General features: G+C 60.1%; 1 protein-coding gene across 1 annotated transcript in view; it reads right to left on the bottom strand.

Moving 5' to 3' along the window:
- Positions 1-15,667: 15,667 nt before the first annotated feature.
- SPINT4 (serine peptidase inhibitor, Kunitz type 4) overlaps positions 15,668-18,695 on the bottom strand; it is a 17,404-nt gene continuing 14,376 nt past the window's right edge. The window contains exons 3-4 of the mRNA XM_032762381.2: positions 17,395-17,562; positions 15,668-17,224 (exon numbers count right to left, since the gene is read on the bottom strand). Of these exons, the coding sequence (XP_032618272.1) occupies positions 17,214-17,224; positions 17,395-17,562 (179 nt within the window). The 3' untranslated portion in view covers positions 15,668-17,213. The remainder of the gene's footprint in view (positions 17,225-17,394; positions 17,563-18,695) is intronic.

The following is an 18,695-nucleotide window of genomic DNA, read 5'->3' as shown; positions in this document are numbered from 1 at the left end:
TTCCTTAAGTACACTGCTTGTTAATAGATCAGTTGCTGAATATGCAGCTGTGCAGCAAGTCCATCCGTCTGGAGTCTGGTCTGTCCCGTGCTCTAATGGAAGGATGGGTGCAGGAGCAGGGGGGAGGGGGACACCCTGATGGCCCTCTTCTTACCTCCCCCCCCCCAGCAAGCAGGAGTCTCGGGGAGCAGCTCCAAGGCAGAGAGCAGGAGCAGCACATGGCAGTGGGGGGAGGGACACAGCTGAACTGCAGGTTGCTGCTGCACAGGGAACTTAGGGGAGCAGGGACCTGATAGGGGGAGCTGATAGGGGGGCTACCAGATGTGATGAAGTAGGGACTGTCTGTGTGGGGAATACCAGTCCACCCTGGTTCCAAGCTCCCACCAGCTAGCTGCAGCGGGCTGCTCTTCCTGCAAGCAGTGGACACAGCAGGCGACTGCCAAACGCGTTAGAGGGGAGCATTGCACAACTTTAAACCAGCATGTTCCCTAATTGATCAGCAACGTAACAACGAAACAGCGTTAACCGGGACGACTTTAAGTGAAGAGTTACTGTAATTTTTTTGAGTTAATCACATGAGTTAACTCCGATTAATCGACAGCCCTACTGAAAACACCCACTCAATGTGCAGCGACAGTCAAAAACACTAACAGAATGTTGGGAATCATTAGGAAAGGGATAGACAAGAAGACAGACGATATCAAACGCCACTATGTAAATCCATGGTACACCCACATCTTGAATACTGCGGGAAGATTTGATCACCTCGTCTCCAAAAAGAGAGGTTAGAATTTATAAGGTACAGAGAAGGGCACCAAGATGAAAAGGCCCAGCTTGGAAAAGAGATGACTAAGGGGGTATGACAGAGGTCTGTAGACTCATGACTGGTGTGGAGAAAAAGTGTTATTTAGCCTTTTGCATATCATGAGAACCGGTGTCACCCAATGACATTAATAGGCAGCAGGTTTAAGAAACACACAAGGAAGCATTTCTTCACACAACGCAGTCAACCTGTGGAACTAGTTTCCAGGAGACATTGTGGAGGCCAAAAGTATAATCGGTTAAAAAAAGAACTAGGTAAGTTCCTGGAGGATAGGTCCTTTAATGACTATTAACGAAGATGGTCGGGGGTGGAGCCCCACGCCCCATGCTCCTAGCCTCTGACCACCAGATGCTGGGCTTGGAGAACAGGGGAAGGATCACTGAGCAATTGCCTATTCTGTTCATTCCCTCTGGGGCATCTGGCACTGGCCATTGTCAGCAGACAGGATACTGGGCTAGATGGGCCTTTGGTCTGATCCAGTATGGCCGTTATGTTTTGTCCCACTCAGGGTGAATGGGGCAGCATGATCCAGGCTTTGCCCATTGTTACCTGGCATTACAGGGCAGCTGAGGTCCTTCTTCGGTCCTGCTTTGTCCCCATCCCTCAAGACAACTCCACGTGGGGAAGAGGGAGTATCAGCTGTTGGCTGATGTGGCTCTGACAGCAGCACCCTGAGCAACTACACCACCCCCAGGGACACAGCAGAGCCCCCTGGAGCACCCCTGGGTGTTTGAAACCTACAGGGGATCCAGCTGTGGACGTCTGAGCCCTGCTTCACCTCGTTCCCTGAATCCCTCGCTCCTCCCTGGGTCCCTGCAATCCCCTGCCGCCACGTGGCGAGGTCCCTGCAAAGCCCCATTCCCGTCTCTAGAGCCCTGTCGGCTCCCTCTCTGTTCCAGCCCGCACTGTGGCCTACATGTTTGCCAGCTCCCTGCTGAGATGGGCCCTGGGGAAGCCTTCGCTTCTGCCACTTTCACCCCTCCAGCTCGGGGAAATGAGTCATTTGTTTATGGCAGTTGTGGGGGAAACTTGATCAACTTGAAGACAACAGCAGCTTGGTGACCAGGCAGGGCCTCTCTGCCACATGCCCATTCTGTGTTCCAGAGAGAGCCGGTATCTGCCCGACACTGCAGAGACCTGGCCTCTGTGTGGAGAAGTGCAGCAGGGATGCACAGTGCCCCAGGGGGCAGAAATGCTGCAGCACCGGGTGTGGTCGCATCTGCATGGGAGTCATCGCTGAAGGTATGTTCAGACCTTTCATGTCAGCATCTCTGCTCAGCCCTGCTGCGTGCACGGATCCTGGGATGAGCCGAGTACAGAGCTCCCCAGGGGCTGACAGCCGCCTGCCTGAGCAGAGGCCGGGGCCAGGGCTCGCCCAGTCAGCAGCCAGAAGCCCAGTCCCATAAACCTGCCCCGAATGATGCTGACTCCTGGCTGGCCTCAGAGACTCTGGGACTGGCAGATCCTTAACATGGACATGAGGCCTTCTCTCCACAAAGAGCGCTGGTGCAGAGGCTAAGGGCGCAAGGGAACAGCGGCTGTGGGGTCTATCTTCCTTCCTCCCCCACTCCCACTGCTGCACTTCCGTGAGCGGGCCTGTCTCACTTCCTGTGGCTGTTGTGTGTTGCAGTGAGGCCTGGAGTCTGCCCGGCGTTACCAGCAGGAACCGTCGGTGCCTGTGAAGAGAGATGCCGTTCCGACAGCGACTGCCCAGGCTCCCAGAAATGCTGCAGCAACGGCTGTGGCCTGGCCTGCATGGTGGTGAACCTTGTTGGTGAGTGGCAGTGGATCCTCGTGCAGGGCCCGTCATGGATCAGTCCTTAGAAAGGCATATTCGGATCCACAGGTGGATTTTGAACCCTGTGTGTCCAGGGGGCATTCAGCTGGCCTCACTGTGCCCCAGACTCATAGGGATCCATCTGCCCTCCTGCATAGCCCAGCCAGAGACCTCCTCCCGGGGACTTCTGCACCCAGCCCAGAGCTCCTAGTGAGCTAGAGCAGATGTTCAGACTTGAGCTAACTCCAAGGTGACAGAACCTACCATCCCTGTAGGGGAACAGTTCCCTCCCTGCTCCTTGCTTCTAGCCTGAACATGTGGGGTCCCAGCTCCCAGGCACTGCTCTCAGATCCCTCTCCATGCAGTCAGCTGCAGACCGTGACCAAGTCACCTCAACCCTCTGGAGAAAATAAACAGAGGGAGCGTCTGCAGTTGCTCCCTGCAAGGCGGCCTCCAGCCGCAGACTCGTTCTCTCTGGCTCATCTCTGCCCCTTCCCAGTGTGTTTGCCTGTCCGCAGTGAACCGGTGCATCCCTAGCCATAGACTGATACCACTGGGCACTCAGGGACTCACTTACTGCTGGGGCTTGGGTTGTGAGTTACCCAGTGCACACAGAGGTGGCATGGCCCAGGGAAGCCTCCTTTTAACACCTTGGCAACATGGCCCCATCCCCAGCAAGCCTCCCCTAAGGTGACCAGATGTCCCCATTTTATAGGGGCAGTCCCAATATTCGGGCCTTTTTCTTATATAGGTGCCTATTACCTGCCCACCCTCTGACCCGAACTTTCACGCTATGTCACCCTAGCCTCCCTCTCTCTGATGCCCGGCCGGGGGTGCTGGCGGGAGCTGATCCGTGTAACGGAGTGTGAGGGAGTCCAGCCCTGCACCCTTCTTCCTGGGACCCACAGTGACTCTTAGCCAGCCAGTAAAACAGAAGGTTTATTGGACAACAGGAACGCAGGTTACAGCAGAGCTTGTAGGCACAGTCAGGACCCCTCCATCCAGTCCTTCTGGGCTTTCAGGGTGCTTGGATCCTAGCTAGGATACCCTGAATTCCGCCCCACAGCCCCAAACCCAAACTCCAAACTACTTCCCTCCTGCCAGCCCCTTCCTTTTTCTTCCTTCCCTGTCAAAGGTGTTGACCTTACCCCTACCTAGCTCAGGTTACAGGCTCCGGCATGGTCCATCCCCTAACGTCCTCCCCTGCTCTCCCATTCCCCACACAGACAGACCCTGCTCCATCACAATCCGCATGTGTGCAGTCATCTGCAGATGCTCTACCCCAGCGGTTTGCTCCTGAACTGCCCTGACTGGTGACCCTGCCAGGATTCCGCTGTCCTAGGCAGCCCTGCTCCCAGCGGAGGGACAGGCCAGAGCAGAGGGCGCAGGAGGTGGGCTCTGAGGGAGGTGGGCACTGATTTCTCCAGCCCCTCCCTTCCCACCACACTGTATGTCTCACCCTTTGGCTGCTCTGTCTCAGTGAAACCTGGCGTGTGCCCAGCCAGAGCCCCAGGAGCCAGCGAGGAGCCCTGTCTATTCCCCTGCACCCAGGACAGCGATTGCAGAGGAGACTCCAAGTGCTGCACCCTCAGCTGTGGCCGCACCTGCCTCGCCCCTCAGAAAGGTGAGTCTGCTGCCCTCTCTGACCGTGCTGAGCCCGGCCCCACACAGACAAGGCTCCCTTGGCTCACTGCTGAGCAGGTGGGAGGCATCCGGGACATGCAGGGAAGGACCAGGACCCACCACAGAAACACGCTGTGAATGATCCCCACTCCCCAGCCAGCAGCTCAGACTCGGACCATCGTTCCCACAGGGAGCTCAGGCCCAGGGGCCAGGGATGGGGCCGTGGGGCACAGAGCACTGGGGGCGAGGGGGCAGAGGACGTGGGACTGTGGGCCAAGATGGAGCAATGAGTGAGGACAGACAGGGCGGGAGCGCTGGCTGCACGGAGGGCACGTGTGCTGAGGCAGAGAGGCAACTGGCCGCTGAGGGCAGGACCTGGGGCAGCGAGAGGCTGGGGGGAGAGGACTGGATGTACCAGGGCCTAAGCCAGGCGTGGGTCAAAAGACAGAGAGGGGTCGACCTCTGGGAGTGCGAAGGGCAAAGAGAGGCCAGGGAAGGTGCCAAGGCAGCAGGCCAGGCAACTGGTTCTGGGCCACTCTTCAGGCCTGGCCTGGCCCATTTCCCCAAGGATCCCCCACCTGCCTCCCCATTCCCGCGTGGAGTCACTGGGACTGGGCTGGGCCTCACCGCCACGCGCCCGGCCTGTGTTTCAGAGAAACCGGGGCTTTGCCCAGCATTTAAAATCAGAGACGAGGGGCTGCCCCTGACGCTGTGCCAGCAGGACAGCGACTGCCACAAGAGAGACAAGTGCTGCAGGATGGGCTCCAGCTACGTCTGTGCACCGCCCTCCCCAACGGCAGGTGAGACGGCACGTGCTCGTGTGGGCTGCTCCAGGGGAACCCGCTGCCCACCCCGTCACTCCCTCCCAGGGGCTGATGGCTCAAGGGCAGGTTTCCCAGTGCAGGGGCTGGGATTCCTTGGAGCCTGGGACCTTGATGTGTGGGGTACCCAGAGTTACTGGCTGGGCCAGGGCAGCAGGAGGCGGAGCAATGAGGGACTGGGGGGACAGGCAGAGAGCAGAGACCTCTGACGGCATATGGGGAGGGTGGGGTGCCTATGACAGGGGTGAGGACAGAGGGAACCGGGCCTTTTCCTCTTAAGATCCCGTCCTGGGAATGAAAAGGTCTCAGTGCTGGATGGAGGAGAGAGCAGGGTCTTTTGTCAGCCCCATTCCCCTCGTCCCCCGATACCAGCTGGAGCATTAGGGTTTGTCAGGATGGGGCATCAGTGCCCTGTGACCACTCTGTGTTGCAGAGGAACCCAGCACTGGCCCAGCCACCCCTGAAGGGCACAGTGGGCAGAGATGCCGCAGTGACCGGGACTGCCCGGGAGCAGAGATGTGCTGCAGCCATCAGTGCCATGCAGAGTGCCCCGCACAGGACGAAGGTAAACCCCATGCTGTGCCATTGGCAGCAGGAATCCAAGCTGTGCCCATCCCTCACCCCCATCGGTTGGGTACTAATGCTGCCCGCAGCCCCAGCCTTCAGCTAGTTGCCTTCTGGGAGGCAGAGCTGGACTTCGGAACGGCAGCTCCCTCCTGGTTGGTGAAGAGGGTTACTCCAGGGAGCTGCAGAGGTATTAGAATGGGGCAGCACCCGGGGGCAGGGAGATCTCGGCTTTGCCCATTGTTACCAGGCATTACCGGGCGCGGAGCTGAGGGAAGGGAAAGGATAAGGAGGAAGCTAAGTGTGATGAACAGCACACAGAGCTAGCGGGATGAGACAGGCACCGGGGTCCTTCTTCAGTCCTGGTCTGGCCCAGTTCCCTCGGGACACCCCCTTCCCCGAGGAGCTGTGAGGCGACAGCTGCTGTGGCTCTGTTCCCAGCCGGGTTCTCACTGCCATGGGGCTTTTCTATGTAACAGGGACCCCCATACCTGGCCCAGCTGCCCCCGAGGGGCACAGTGGGCAGAGATGCCACAGTGACCAGGACTGCCTGGGAGCAGAGAGGTGCTGCAGCCATCGGTGCCACCAGGCGTGCCCAGCGCAGGGCAGCAGTTAATTTCTCTGCCCGTGCTGGGGGAATGGCAGCGACTGGCTCGCGCTGGGAACACACTGACAAGATCACGCAGGGCGTGGACAGGAACAGGGGCTAGAGGCTGGGCCTGCAACAGGGCCTCTGCTCTGTGCCTGTCCCAGCAGGTCCATTTCCCTGAGGTCTCCTCTCCCTCCCCACATGGAGGCAGTAAGGGCTCATCAGGGTCCGACTGCCTTGGGCCACCCAGTGCTCCAGCCGGCAACCTGCCCGGCCACTGAACAAGGAGCCATGGGGCCGGTAGGGAGCCAGAAATGCTGCAATAGTGGCTGTGGCCACTCCTGCACCGCCGTTGCCTGGGGAGGGACAGTCCCATGCATCACGTTTGGGGCCACGGCAGGCAGCGACAGCGTGCGCAGACTCAGGCACACCCCATGGCCGTCTCCAGGCCCTGCTCGGCAGCCTTGTGCCTTTGTCCGGGGACCCGCCCACCTGGGCTCTCTGCCTCTGACGTGACTCGCCAGCCCCACCAGGCCGAGGGAATCCCCCTTCCCACAGGCATCTGGCTGCCTGGTGCAATGAGACTGGCACACGGAGTTCCAGTGACCCCCTGGCACTGCCAGTGGGCCAGCATCCCACACTCCCCATGTCGGCAGCACCTGGCTCCTAGCGCCTAGCCCTTCCACCTGATCACAGGCAGCTTGGGCCAGGGACGCTCCCTTCTTCAGCCCTTCCCCGGTGGGCTCAGACCCCTCCCTCATCCCCTGGCCTTGTCTTGGCCTCCCTCTTGCCAGCTCCATGACTGCCCCTGGCCTCTGTCTGCCCAGGGAAGCCTGGATTCTGCCCCGTGCGCAACGGGCTCTACTTCAGCTATGACTGTGAAGCCAGATGCCAACGGGACGGCGATTGCCCCAGAGACCAGAAGTGCTGCCTGCGTGGCTGCGACCACGAGTGCTTGGCCCCTTCTGAAGGTAGGAGGCGTGGTTCAGATTGCTCTGCAGGCAGCCCCTCACCTGGGCAAGGTCAGGGGGCGTGTCCGGCCTCCCAGCAGGGCAGTGAGATGCTGATCCTGGAAGAAGCCCCCAGCTACTGCTACAGGGGAGAGAGAGAGCAGAGCCAGTCCCTGCGGGTTTGTTGGGGTGGCTGGGATATGCCAGCCTGGCATGTGCCCAAGGCTCTCAGACAAGCTCTGAGGCATAGGGCCCCGGAGCCACCATGTCTGTGCAGAGAGACAGGGCCCAGGGATCCCAGGGCTCAGCCTGCAAAAACAAGTAACCCCATGACTGTGACATCACGACAGAACAACTAGTGAGGAGTCAATCGGGAGTGTGACATCACGACAGAACAACCAGTGACGGGTCAGAGGGGAGCGTGACATCGCGACAGAACAACCAGTGACGAGTCAGATGAGAGTGGTCATCTCAGTGGTGGGGCTCAGTGACCTGGCTCGCTCTAGGCACAGATCAGCAGCATGCCGGGAGAGCCAGTGGATCTGGTAGGGAGGGTGCTCGTCTCATTACACAGACCCCAGTGAGCCCCCTCACTCCTCTGCCTTCTGCTTTCCAGAGAAGCCCGGCATCTGCCCCCTGACAGACGGGATAACGTCCAATTCCCCCTGGTGCAAGTCCTCGTGCGCAGAGGACAAGGAGTGCGCGGGAGACCAGAAGTGCTGTGACAGTGGGTGTGGCCGGACATGCCAGGCCCCAGAGAGAGGTAACTAGAGCAGCAGGGGCTGGGGCATGGGACTGTCATCCCTGTTAGCATCCACTGGAGCTCTCTTGCCCCGCCGGTGCATCCCCAGCAGGAAAGAGTTAACGCAAAGGGTTAATGCTCTGTGCTGTGATGGCCAGCGGCTGTGTGCAAGGACCTCCCCACCCCTATGCCAGGTGCTGCCTGTGCTCCAGTGTGAGCAGAGAGCACAGGAGTTGCAACATGCTGATGGGCCAGGAGCCCCCGCTCTAGCACGGGGGTGCCCGGCGCAAGGTGTGGAGACGTCTGCTAAGCAGCTGTTCCCCAGCTTTGTGCACCCCTGGGTCAGGATGTGCAGCTGCTGAGTGCAGCTGGGTGGTGGGGAGGGGAGCTGCAGCCCGGTGCATCAGACCTCTGGACTCCAGGGCGAGGCTGGAGAGCCAGGTGCCGGCAGAGGCAGCTCTAAGAATCCCCCAGTGCAGCTCCGAGAGTCCGGTGGGTGCAGCAGGATGGCCTGGCTAGCTGTGCAATCGCCCTAGGGAGGTGTGGTGGGTACCCACTGTGGCACCCTCTATCCAGCAGCCTCCAAACCTGCCCTTCCCCCCTCTCTCGTCAGAGAAACCCGGCACATGCCCAAAGCAGAAGCCCTGGCAAACACTGGTGCCGTGCAATGAGCAGGACGCCTGCGCTCATGACCGGGATTGCCCCAGGCAGGACAAGTGCTGCTTCGCCGGCTGCGCCATGCGCTGCGGCCCCCACTACAAAGGTAACCAGCTAGGCTGCAAAGACCCCCCCAGAGGGACCAGCCCCATTCGTCCAGGGGCAGACTGGCAGTCCAGGGCGAGAAAGGACCCTGTGCCAGGGCACTGCAGCAGAGACAGGGTGGATGGGGGTGCAGGAGCCAGGAGTGAGCTTGGGCTGAAGGGGTCTGAGAGTCTGGCTGGGACCCTCCCCGTGGACAGTTCTCAGTACAGGCTGATGTGGAGGGTCCCCCGCCTGCCACGGTTCATTGTCCCTCTCTCATCCCCTCTCACTCCACAGAGCATCCCGGTGCCTGTCCCAGGGCAAAGGCCTGCAGCGACCCGAGGCAGCGCCATTCAAACCAGTGCCTGGACGACCACGTGTGCGAGAGACACGAGAAGTGCTGCGACACAGGGTGCCGCCGGGAGTGCGTGGCAGTGCGCACAGGTACAGGCACGCTCCCTTCCCCGGCCCTGGGCTTCCCTGGACTCTGTGCACCCCTGTGATCAGGTGTCCGGGCCCCCTGCTGTTTTACAGAGAGCGAGGACAAGTCTGGGGATGGCCCCACGGGCGCCTGTGTGGACGAGTGCAGGGCTGACGAGGAGTGTCCCAGAGGACAAAGATGCAGAAGCAATGGCTGTGGCCGCGTCTGCCAGGAAGTCTCCCGAGGTGAGACTAGACCTAGAGCCTGGGGGCAGCATGGAGTTTGGGCCTGCACAGGCCACGGACCAGCATGCAAAGGGGCACGGCTCGGGCAAGGCCCCATGCCAGGGAAAGGAGCCTTGGTATCGCTGTGCAAGGGAGGCTTCCCTGTGCAGTCACTGCTCACAGGCCATGCAGGGCTGATGTGGCGGTCTAGCCCTCAGCGTCAGGCCCCTTCCAGGGAGTCCTGCCCTGCCCGTCAGCGCTAACCGATCCCGCCTGTCCCAGAGGTCAGTGTCTCTGCTGAAGCTGGGCTGGCAGGGGTGTTTCTCTCCTGGCCAGGACCCTCATTCCTGCTCAGGTCGAGCTCTGTCCCAGCCAGGTTCTGTCCTTCCCTCGTGTGACAGAGGGCGTGATGGAGGGGGGCAGATTGGCCTGGGAATGTTGCCTGGGAGTTTTACTGAGACTGTCTGCATTGGTGATGGGATAGCAGGGCGACAATACCTGAGCCTGTAACCTGTGCCAGGAGGGCGGTTGGGGTCAGGTGACACCTTTTGCCCTGCGGAAACTGGACAAAGCCTGGAGGAGGAGCAGGGGGCGGTGGCTGGAGGAGACGGCTGGAGGGGTTTTAGTTTTGGAGCTGGCTGGGAAAGCGGAGGGAACCCCAAAGCTGAGGGATGAGCTTCCTACCCTCTGGGGACCTGGCTGAGGGGTCCTGGTTGTACTTACAAGCCCTGCTTGGGACTGTGCGCCTGTCGTCTAATAAACCTTCTGTGTTATTGACTGGCTGAGAGTCCCGATGAATCGCAGGGATTGCGGGTGCAGGGCCCTGACTCCCCCACACTCCGTGACACCTCATGCCTGGAGTGCGGGAGGCGACATGCCTGCCTCTGTCCCATGGCTGGATCGCTCCCCGGGCAGGGGACGGTCTGTTGTTGCTCATTTATTGTGGTCTTTTGGGGCTGCTTTGTGTTTATCCTGGAGAGGCTGGTCGGAGCAGCGCCCCAGGCAGGTGGCCCCTCGCTCCTGCGGGAGCTTGTTCCAGTCTGGGGCCAGCCCCGAGGCAGCTCTGTCTCCCGCCCAAACGAGCTTTACCCTTCTACGGCAGCTCCATCCCAGCCTCATCCCAGAGCTCTAGACTTGGTTGGACGTGCAGGGCCCAGGCCCTGAGCACTTTAAAGATAAGGCCTGGGGCTTTGAAGTGGAAGGGCCCCTTCAAGGGTCTCCTGGGCACCCAGAGGGCAGCGCTCTAGGGCTTTCTGTCACCCTGGCTGGGCCAATTCCCTCAGGTCCCCTGTTCCCACATGGAGTCACTAGGCTCCAGCGGGCCAGGTCTCTCATGGGCACGTGGCTGCTCTGTGTTGCAGGCGTCTGCCCAAGTCCCCTGGGCTTTGGGCCGTGCGTGGATTTGTGCTTTGCTGATGTGGAGTGTCCCAGAGGACAGAAGTGCTGCAGCAATGGGTGTGGCCATGTCTGCATGACGGCAATCACCGGAGGTAAGCTCAGACCAGGTCAGCCCTGCCCCAGATGTGGGCACTCCTGTCCATGCAGGGCCCGGGGATGTGCCCCTAGCCGAGCAGGGGTCAGGGTCACTCAGGGAAGGGGCAGGACTCCAGCCCCAGTAACCAGCCCTGGATGATCCCGCTGCCCCCCAGGCCCAGGGGCTCAGAGTCTACTCAAACTGCTTCTCGCTTTCCTGGGTCCTCTTCCCATGGGGAGGTTCCCAGCTCAAGATGCTGCGGGCCGGAGCCTGAGCCCATGTCATGGGGCTGTTCTGTGTTCCAGGAAGACCCGGCCTTTGTCCAGTGCCCCAAGGGAAAGGCATATGTGTGGAGCGATGCAGGGAGGATGAGGAGTGTCCCAGGGGGCAGAAGTGCTGCAGTAATGGGTGTGGTCATGTCTGCACGTCCCCAATCTTTGCAGGTAAATTTAGTCCCTCAGTGTTAGCATCTCCAGAGCTGAGCCCTGCTCCACATGCCGACTCTGAGCTCTCGGGGCAGGGCCCGTGTGTGGCCAGCGCCCAGCCTTGGCCCTGGCCCTGGCCTCTCGGCGCCACCAGCAGACATTGTGAAATTATTCCTCCTTCCCTGCCCTGCCATAGGCGCCGAGAGCTTTTCTGTGAGAACAAGGGCTGGGAAGCTGGGTGAGACTGACCCTGCCCAGCACCGACAGCTGGGTCCACTGGCATCTCACCTCTTTGCCATGGCGTTTGTTGGACTGCCGTGCCACCAGCAGGGAGGTGTGGATCCTCCCAGCGTCACGGGCAGGGTCTGGGCGGATCCTTCAGAAATTGGCAGTGGGAAGTCAGCAGGATCTGGGGGAACCGTGGGGGCCTGTCGGAAGTTTTATGGACAAAGACACTGTGCAGCTCAGAGGGGGAACTCCAGCCATGAGGGTGAGCCAGCTCACCCCATCTGGAGAAGTCCACGCGCCACGCGGACGGGTCGCTTCTCCAGCAGCAGCAGAGGGCCCTTTCAGGGTGCATCTCCTATGTGTTGTCTTAACTCCCATCAGGAGCCTGAGGGAGCCCACCGGCAAGCCACTCTGGGTGCACCCATGCACACCCCCATTCATCCTGCAGCTCAGGCCATGACACAGGTCACCAATGGCCTTCCCCAACCTGGCAGAGTTCTCACAGCTTAACCTCCTCCGTCTTAGGGTGAAAGTCTCCTGTCAGCTGGGACCTTCTCCCACCCAGCCCCATGCTGCATCAGCCTGTGGCTAATCAACCCTTTCCCCTTCTCCTGTGTCCCCTGCGGCTGGAGTTACTGTGCCCTAGAAATTAGCCGAGGGACCCATTCTGCTGCTGCGGGGGCGTTTGGCATTGGGGGCAGGAGGAGCAGTTTGCAATGGTCACTGGAATCCCTCCTCCAGCTGCTTCTCCCCATCCCGGCCCTGCCCCTTGCTCCCTGTTGCCTCCTCTACCACAATGCGCCCAGGATGCTGAGGGCCCATCCTGGCTCCGCTGGGAGCTGGCACCAGGGAGTGACGTCCTTAGCAAGGCCCAGCCAGCCAATCAGAACAAGGCTCTGGGCAGTCAGGGTCCCCAGCCAGATCCTAACCACCCCCTGTGTGCTGGGATCTGTGGGTTCTACCACGCGACTAGGCCCACTCGCACCTGGGGCCACCAGCTCCCTAACACACTCCCGTACAAGGCCATCTGGTCTCCTCCTGCTGCAGAGAGGCCTGGGACCTGCCCACCGGACCCAGCAAAGTGTTGACATGCAGCCCCCCGCGGAGTGTGATGGTGACCATACGTGCCCTGAGAGGAAGAAGTGCTGCTTTAGGACATGTGCCATGAGCTGCATAGAGCCAGAGGAAGTTACCAGTCATGCAGCCAATCACCACGCACTGGGGGTATAGGGCTGAGCGAGCGCTCCCAGCTCGGGCTACACTGGGCCAGTTGGGCGGGGTGTGCCACCCCCGGCTGCTGGCACAGATCGCTGCACCAGCCTCACTCCTATCCAGGGGCACCAGGTCCTGCTTCACCAGGGAAGGACCCAGGGACCTGGCTGCTTCCCAGCTCTCCTATGGGACAGGGAAACTGGGCATAGGCTGGTGCAGAGCCTGACGCTCCACCAACCTGTGGGTCCCCCTCCCCCCAGAGCTGGAATGGGGCCAGGACAGGGTCCCCAGGAGCTTTTGGGGGAAATGGGGTGTTCAGCAGAATGTGGGGCAGGGAAAGGGGTAAGTCTGTGCCCAAAGCTTGGAGAAATGTGCCCCGGAGCCGACCTGTGCTGTGAGCACTCAGCTTGTTTGTGTTTCAGATGCTGTATAACGAGCTGAAAGGAAGCCGCACCTTTATCATGGGACAGCCCATCGTTAGAATCCCTTCACTGGCCCTGCCCTCTCCTGCCTGCTCTGCCAATGTAACCTCCAGACCACTACAGACTCCCCAGCAATAAACTCAAGTGCCAGCGCCCAGGCCCGAGTCCTGTGTTCCCTGCTGAGCTAGGCTTTCTAGCCATGAACCCGCCCATCGGTTCCCTTTGGGGGCGCAGCGGAGAAGGTGCCAGATTTCCTCAAATCCGCCTTGTTGGAACGACAGAGCGGAGCCACCTGCAGGCCCAACGCCAGCCCCTGGGGCAGAGATGCAGCTTCATGCCTGCTGCCACCTCAGCAGAGCTCCTGCCACCCAGCGTCTCTGCTGAGCCGAGGGAAAACAGGGCACAGGGGTGCGGGCACAGGAGGAGTCCTGCCTTGGGAGCTGTTATTCAGACTGAACTCAAGCCACTTGCTGACTCTGCCCCCAAGTGCCTCCTGTCCCGCCCCCATAGCCAGGTGGGAGCAGAGTGCTCTCCCCCCAGAACCCAGGCACGCGCTCTAGCTCTGCTCCAGCTCAGCTTCCCGCTCCTGGTCCTCGTCCCCTCAGCTCGGGCACCAGGCAGTGTCAGAGCTGAGCCACCACGGTTATAAAACCGACCAAGCCCAAGTAAACAAATGAAGGCAACGGGCCTTTGCTAGGGGCTGCCCACAGGGCCCCCCCGAGTCCTGAGCTCCCCAGAAAGCATCAGGCCAGGCAGCAGCACTCAGTTGCCCTAAAACAACCCAGCAGCAGTCTGAGGACAAAGGGGGTGTCCTCCAGGGACATCAGTTGCTATGGGCAAGGGGGGCAGTTGTCCCCTGCAGACTTAACTAGGGCTGTAGGCGCCATTATTCTTCACTCCCCCACCTGACTAGGGAGACAATCGTTAGGAAAGCAATAATTGCTTCGTTTTTCTCATGCTGCTCTGTGAGGCAGTCAATGCTCTCCATGTCCCCGCACCAGAAATCTTCTGAAAAGCTGCCCCTATTCTCCCCCTATCACTGCCCCTTCTAGGGGGTCTGCACTCCCACCACGCCCCGCAGCCCATTGCCTGGCCATCTCCCCAGTTCTCTAGGCTGTGAGTAGTTGCCCTCAGATGCTTTAGGAGGCTGTTGTGGTTTCACTTGCCATTGGGATAGGATCCCAGCTCACAGCTGTGAAACCCCAACCCCTGACCATCACAAAACCTAACCTGCAGCATGCCCCTTGCCTAGCAGGGCTGAGCTAAGCTCCAGCCTCGGAGCAAGCCCTGAAAGGGGGGACAGGCAGGGAGATCAGCAAAGGGACAGAGCTGGGGACATGTTTCAGCAGAATGGCACAGCTGACATGGCTGCCCTGCACAGAACCCAAACTCCAGGCATGACCGGTTTCCATGTGTTCCCAAGTCCCTTCTAAAGCTCCTAGCAGAGACCTCCCTTTGGCCCATGTGTTTGAACCACCCAGTTCTACTAAGCCCTAGGCTCAGGCCTCACTCCCTACAAGCAAATCCCCCAGAGCTGTTGCTGCTAGATCCTGTCCTGGGAGCCCCAGACACATCCTAGCATCAGTCAAGAGAGCGGGGCCTGGAAAGCAGCTCCTCCCACACCACCAGAAGCCCCAGCAATAGAGGGGAGGAGAACCCACCTTTATTTATAGGGTTTGTTTCTCCAGCCTCACCAATCACGGATCAGAAGAGTCCATTTGGGTCCAGAAGGGGAGCTCTGGCTTTGTGTGCATGGCTGTCTGCCCTGCTAATGAGAGGCCAGGCCCAGAATGGGCTGGATTCTTTGTGAGTGGAAGCAGAACAGACCTGCCACCTCGGGGGAGCGGGGGGTGTTGATTTGGTTTCCCCATTGCCATTGCCTGGCAAGCTAGTTCCACCAACCTGTCTGAGTGGACTCTCCCAGGGGAGGGGTGGAGCCAGAGCCTTTAAATTCATCTCCTGAGGCTGTGCCCAGGTTTGTGGGGCTGGGGCAGGCTTGGGCTTGGGGTCCGGGTCCGGGTCCGGGTCCCGGTCCATGTTCATGTTGCATCCTGAGCTGTGAATTTGGCAGCATCTCTGTTTGCTGCTGTAAGACCCCTCTGTGGGTGATGCCCTGATTTAGAACACATCAACTCTTCTTCTACTGGGATGGGGTCTCTTGGCTGCTCCCTGGCCTGCTCTGTGGGGGGCTTGGTGACAGGCATGGCAGGGTATTTGCAGTAACCCTTTTCAAGGAGAGTTTTTGTGCTGGAGCTGAGCATTCTGGGGTGATAACGCCCTTGCACCTCTAGAAATACTTGCTAGTGCTATTTCAGTGATAGGGCACCAGACGCTGCCCGGGGGGATGGGGGGATGACAGTTTATTATAGTGGAAGGCAAAGGCTCCCCCTGGGATTAGGCCCCTTGTGCCAAATGCTGTGCAACTACATAAGAGACAGCCCCTGACCCAGGGAGCTCACACTCCGCCCATCCAAGCAAGACAAGAGTGGCAGGGAAATAGAAGCACAGAGACCTGCTGTCACGGAGTCCCCAGGTGATGCTCTGGACCAGCTCCCCACCAAGCCAGGCAGGACTCTGGGGAGCCTCCTTTCCCTTGGAGCAGACTTGTTCAGGGTGAGAAGCTCACACATCTTCACCTCCTGGGTCTCTCCTTGGAGCATTCAGCATCCTCTGCCCCTCCGTGCGCTTCCCACAGTGAGCCCACCCCAGCGGGGTCCTGGGGAAGCCAGAGGGTCCTGCACCCCCACTTTGCAGTCAGACGTGACTCTCAGCCAGCCAGTAAAACAGAGGTTTATTAGATGACAGGAACACAGTCCAAGACAGGTCTTGCCAGTACAGACAACAAGACCCCCCTTAGTTAGATCCCTCTGGGGCCCCAGGGAGGCCACCGCCCCTTTGGGAGGCCCGAGCCTCCTCGGGGCTCCCCTCCATTTCTCAGTCAGCTTCCAAAACTACCAACCCCCTCCAGCCCCTCCTCTCTGGGCTGTCTCTCTTTCCCGGGCCAGGAGGTCACCTGATCTCTCTGTCTCCAACACCTTTAGCATCCCCTTGCGGGGGGCAGGGCCTGGCCATTAGTTGCCAGAGGGTTGGCCAGGAACTGAGGCCCCCACAGAGTATTCAGAGGGAACATTAAAACCAGTCCCACTTCATCACACCTGCCCACAGTCCCAGGGCAGAGATTAGAACCCAAGTCTTCTGGCTGCCAGCCAGTGCCTTAGCTTAACCACGTTGCCTCTTGTTATAGCTGGGTGGGTGAACAGGGCAGGCCCAGCAGATAAAAATGGGTGCTTCTGACACGAAGGATGAGACTGGAGAGTGGCAGGGTTGCCAGCCAAAAGAACTAGAAATTCGTGAGACTGTCCAAAGTAGTAAGCCCTGAGCCTTGTTCTTTGCTGGCTGGGGCTGTTGTTCATGCCCCGGCTGCGATTTCAGGCTTTTCTGCACAGCCATTGTTTTAAATGAAGCTGAGATTCTTGTGCTCCCCTGACTCCAGGAGCTGGTACTTCAAGGAAAGCACATGCTGGCATGAGAGTCACTGTAGTGACGGGTGCGGAGCAGCAGGCAGGGAGAAAGAGGATCATGGTGGGGCCTTCGCAGGGGGTCCTGTTGCCTATACACTCCCTAGAGCTCTGCACTCCCACCAGCCAATGTGCCCTGGAGTCCAAGTGCCCCCGCAGCCCCCTCCAGTACGGAAGCGGTGGCAGAGTCTGCACTCCAGCCAGAGGTGCATGCACAGCTCCCTCCCCTCCGAAGGGCGGGAGCGACATGACCTACTTCTGTTTGAAAAAAGTCAGTCCTTGTATTTAACCCCACAGAGCCCCGCGAGGTCCCAGGAAAAGGGGCGTTTGTGCAGGGCAACGTGGTGGGCGCTATCAGTCAGGCAAGCCGGGGCTGTACTAGCAGCCCCTGCCTGGCTCTGTGACAGCACACATGTCCCTAGCTGCAGAACGGTAATGGGGCTGGGGCCAGGTTGAGGGCCGCAGGGGCTGGCTCTGCACCTGGGAGACTATGCAACTGCCTCCAGCCAAACCCTGCTGCACTGTCCGGGGGAGCAAGGTCTGGGCTCCCCAGGCATGGAGAATCGTTTCCCGCAGAAAGGGACAGAAATTGTTCCCAGGAAGTCGGTCAGCAGGCAGGAACAGCAGCTTCCTCTTCGGCTCCCCCATGCCATCCAGGGCTAGGCAGTGCCTGCAACAGAAAGGCAATGGGGTCAGGCCCAGGGCGTGCCCACGGCACCTCTCCTTCCCAGTGGCTCCCCCTCCCTCCCAGACTTGGGGGCCTGCTGGCATCCTGGGCACTGAGTCCTGCCCTGAGAGGCCCAGGTCCCAAGCCAGCCCTGGGCTGCACGCTCCATTTACCAGGCGAGCTGCAGGCCTTCAGACATTCCTCCTTCGTCTCAAAGTTGTTCCTGTTACCGCCACAGCCGCCGTACACAAACTCCTCACAGGCCTGGCTGGACCAGTTGTAGAACCACCGCGGGAACCTGGCCTTGCAATAGCCGCACACAGACGGCAGGTGGCAGAGATCTGCGGAGCAAAGCGGGGGCTGTGAGAGGGAGAGGGGGACGATCCAACTCTGCCATCTAAGGCCCCGGGCACCAGGGCGCTGCGCTCAGAGGGGCCTGTGAAGTGGGGTGGGGGTGGAGGGCAGCAGGGCAGTTCTGTTGCACACGCCCCTCATCCAGTCACCTGGCATCATGCACATGGGGACAATCATACCTGGCATCAGACCCATCTTTCTCCCAGTGCCCAGCTCGGCTACCCCAGGCCTCCTGCCAAGGGTCAGGGCCGGCCCCACAGGCACGGGCTGGCTGCAGTGGCGTCTGCCCATTAGCGCAAAGGGATGATGTGCTGGGAAGCCGGAGCCATGCCCACTCCTGGGGTGAGCATTACGCCCGGCATGGCAGTGGGCGCATTGCTAATGTCCGGCCTGTTTGCAGGGACCCCATGCAGAGGGCAGCATCTGCCCAGCCAAGAGCTGGAGCGAGTTAATGAGTAGGTAGCTGGACCCGTCGGAGGGGCTCGTCCCAGCTGGGGAGGGACCACAGCTGCTCAGAGGAGAAGTTGCTTCCCGGGCATAAGCCTCACCCCACAGGCCACTCCCCAATGAATGAGTGACTGGGAACCATTGGACTTCCCACCCCTGGGAGCAAGGAGGGATCAGACTCAGCCTTGGCTATGGGGAGGCAGCATGAGGCCCCTGCACCCAGAGAGCATCTCGCCTCAGAACGGCCAAGTGGCCACGGACCTACAGTTGCGGAGAAACATCTGAGATTTACACCCCTAAAGCACTGAGGCTTGGGAGGCTCCCCAGCTCCGAATCATGGGGCAAGCCCAGCTCCAGTCTCCCTCTGCACAGCAAGCGGCCAGTGCCTCCAGCATGTCTACACAGGGGACCCACTGTGGGGAGCAATGCTGGAGACGGGTGCAGCAGGACTCGGGTACATAAGAACGGCCATACTGGGTCAGACCAAAGGTCCGTCTAGCCCAGTATCCTGACTTCTGACAGTGGCCAATGCCAGGTGCCCCAGAGGGAGGGTGTGATGGAGTAGGGACTGTCTGTGTGGGGAACGGGAAAGCAGGGGATGTCTGTAGGTGAGGGACAGGTAGTCAGGTTGTAATGTGAGCCGGCAGGGGGGAGGGGGAGCTGCTGGGCGGAG

The sequence above is a fragment of the Chelonoidis abingdonii genome, chromosome 14 (genome assembly GCF_003597395.2).
Source record: "Chelonoidis abingdonii isolate Lonesome George chromosome 14, CheloAbing_2.0, whole genome shotgun sequence".
Taxonomy (NCBI): domain Eukaryota; kingdom Metazoa; phylum Chordata; order Testudines; family Testudinidae; genus Chelonoidis; species Chelonoidis abingdonii.
The sequence above is the reverse complement of the archived record's forward strand: the minus strand, read 5'-3'. Positions and strand labels throughout refer to the sequence as shown.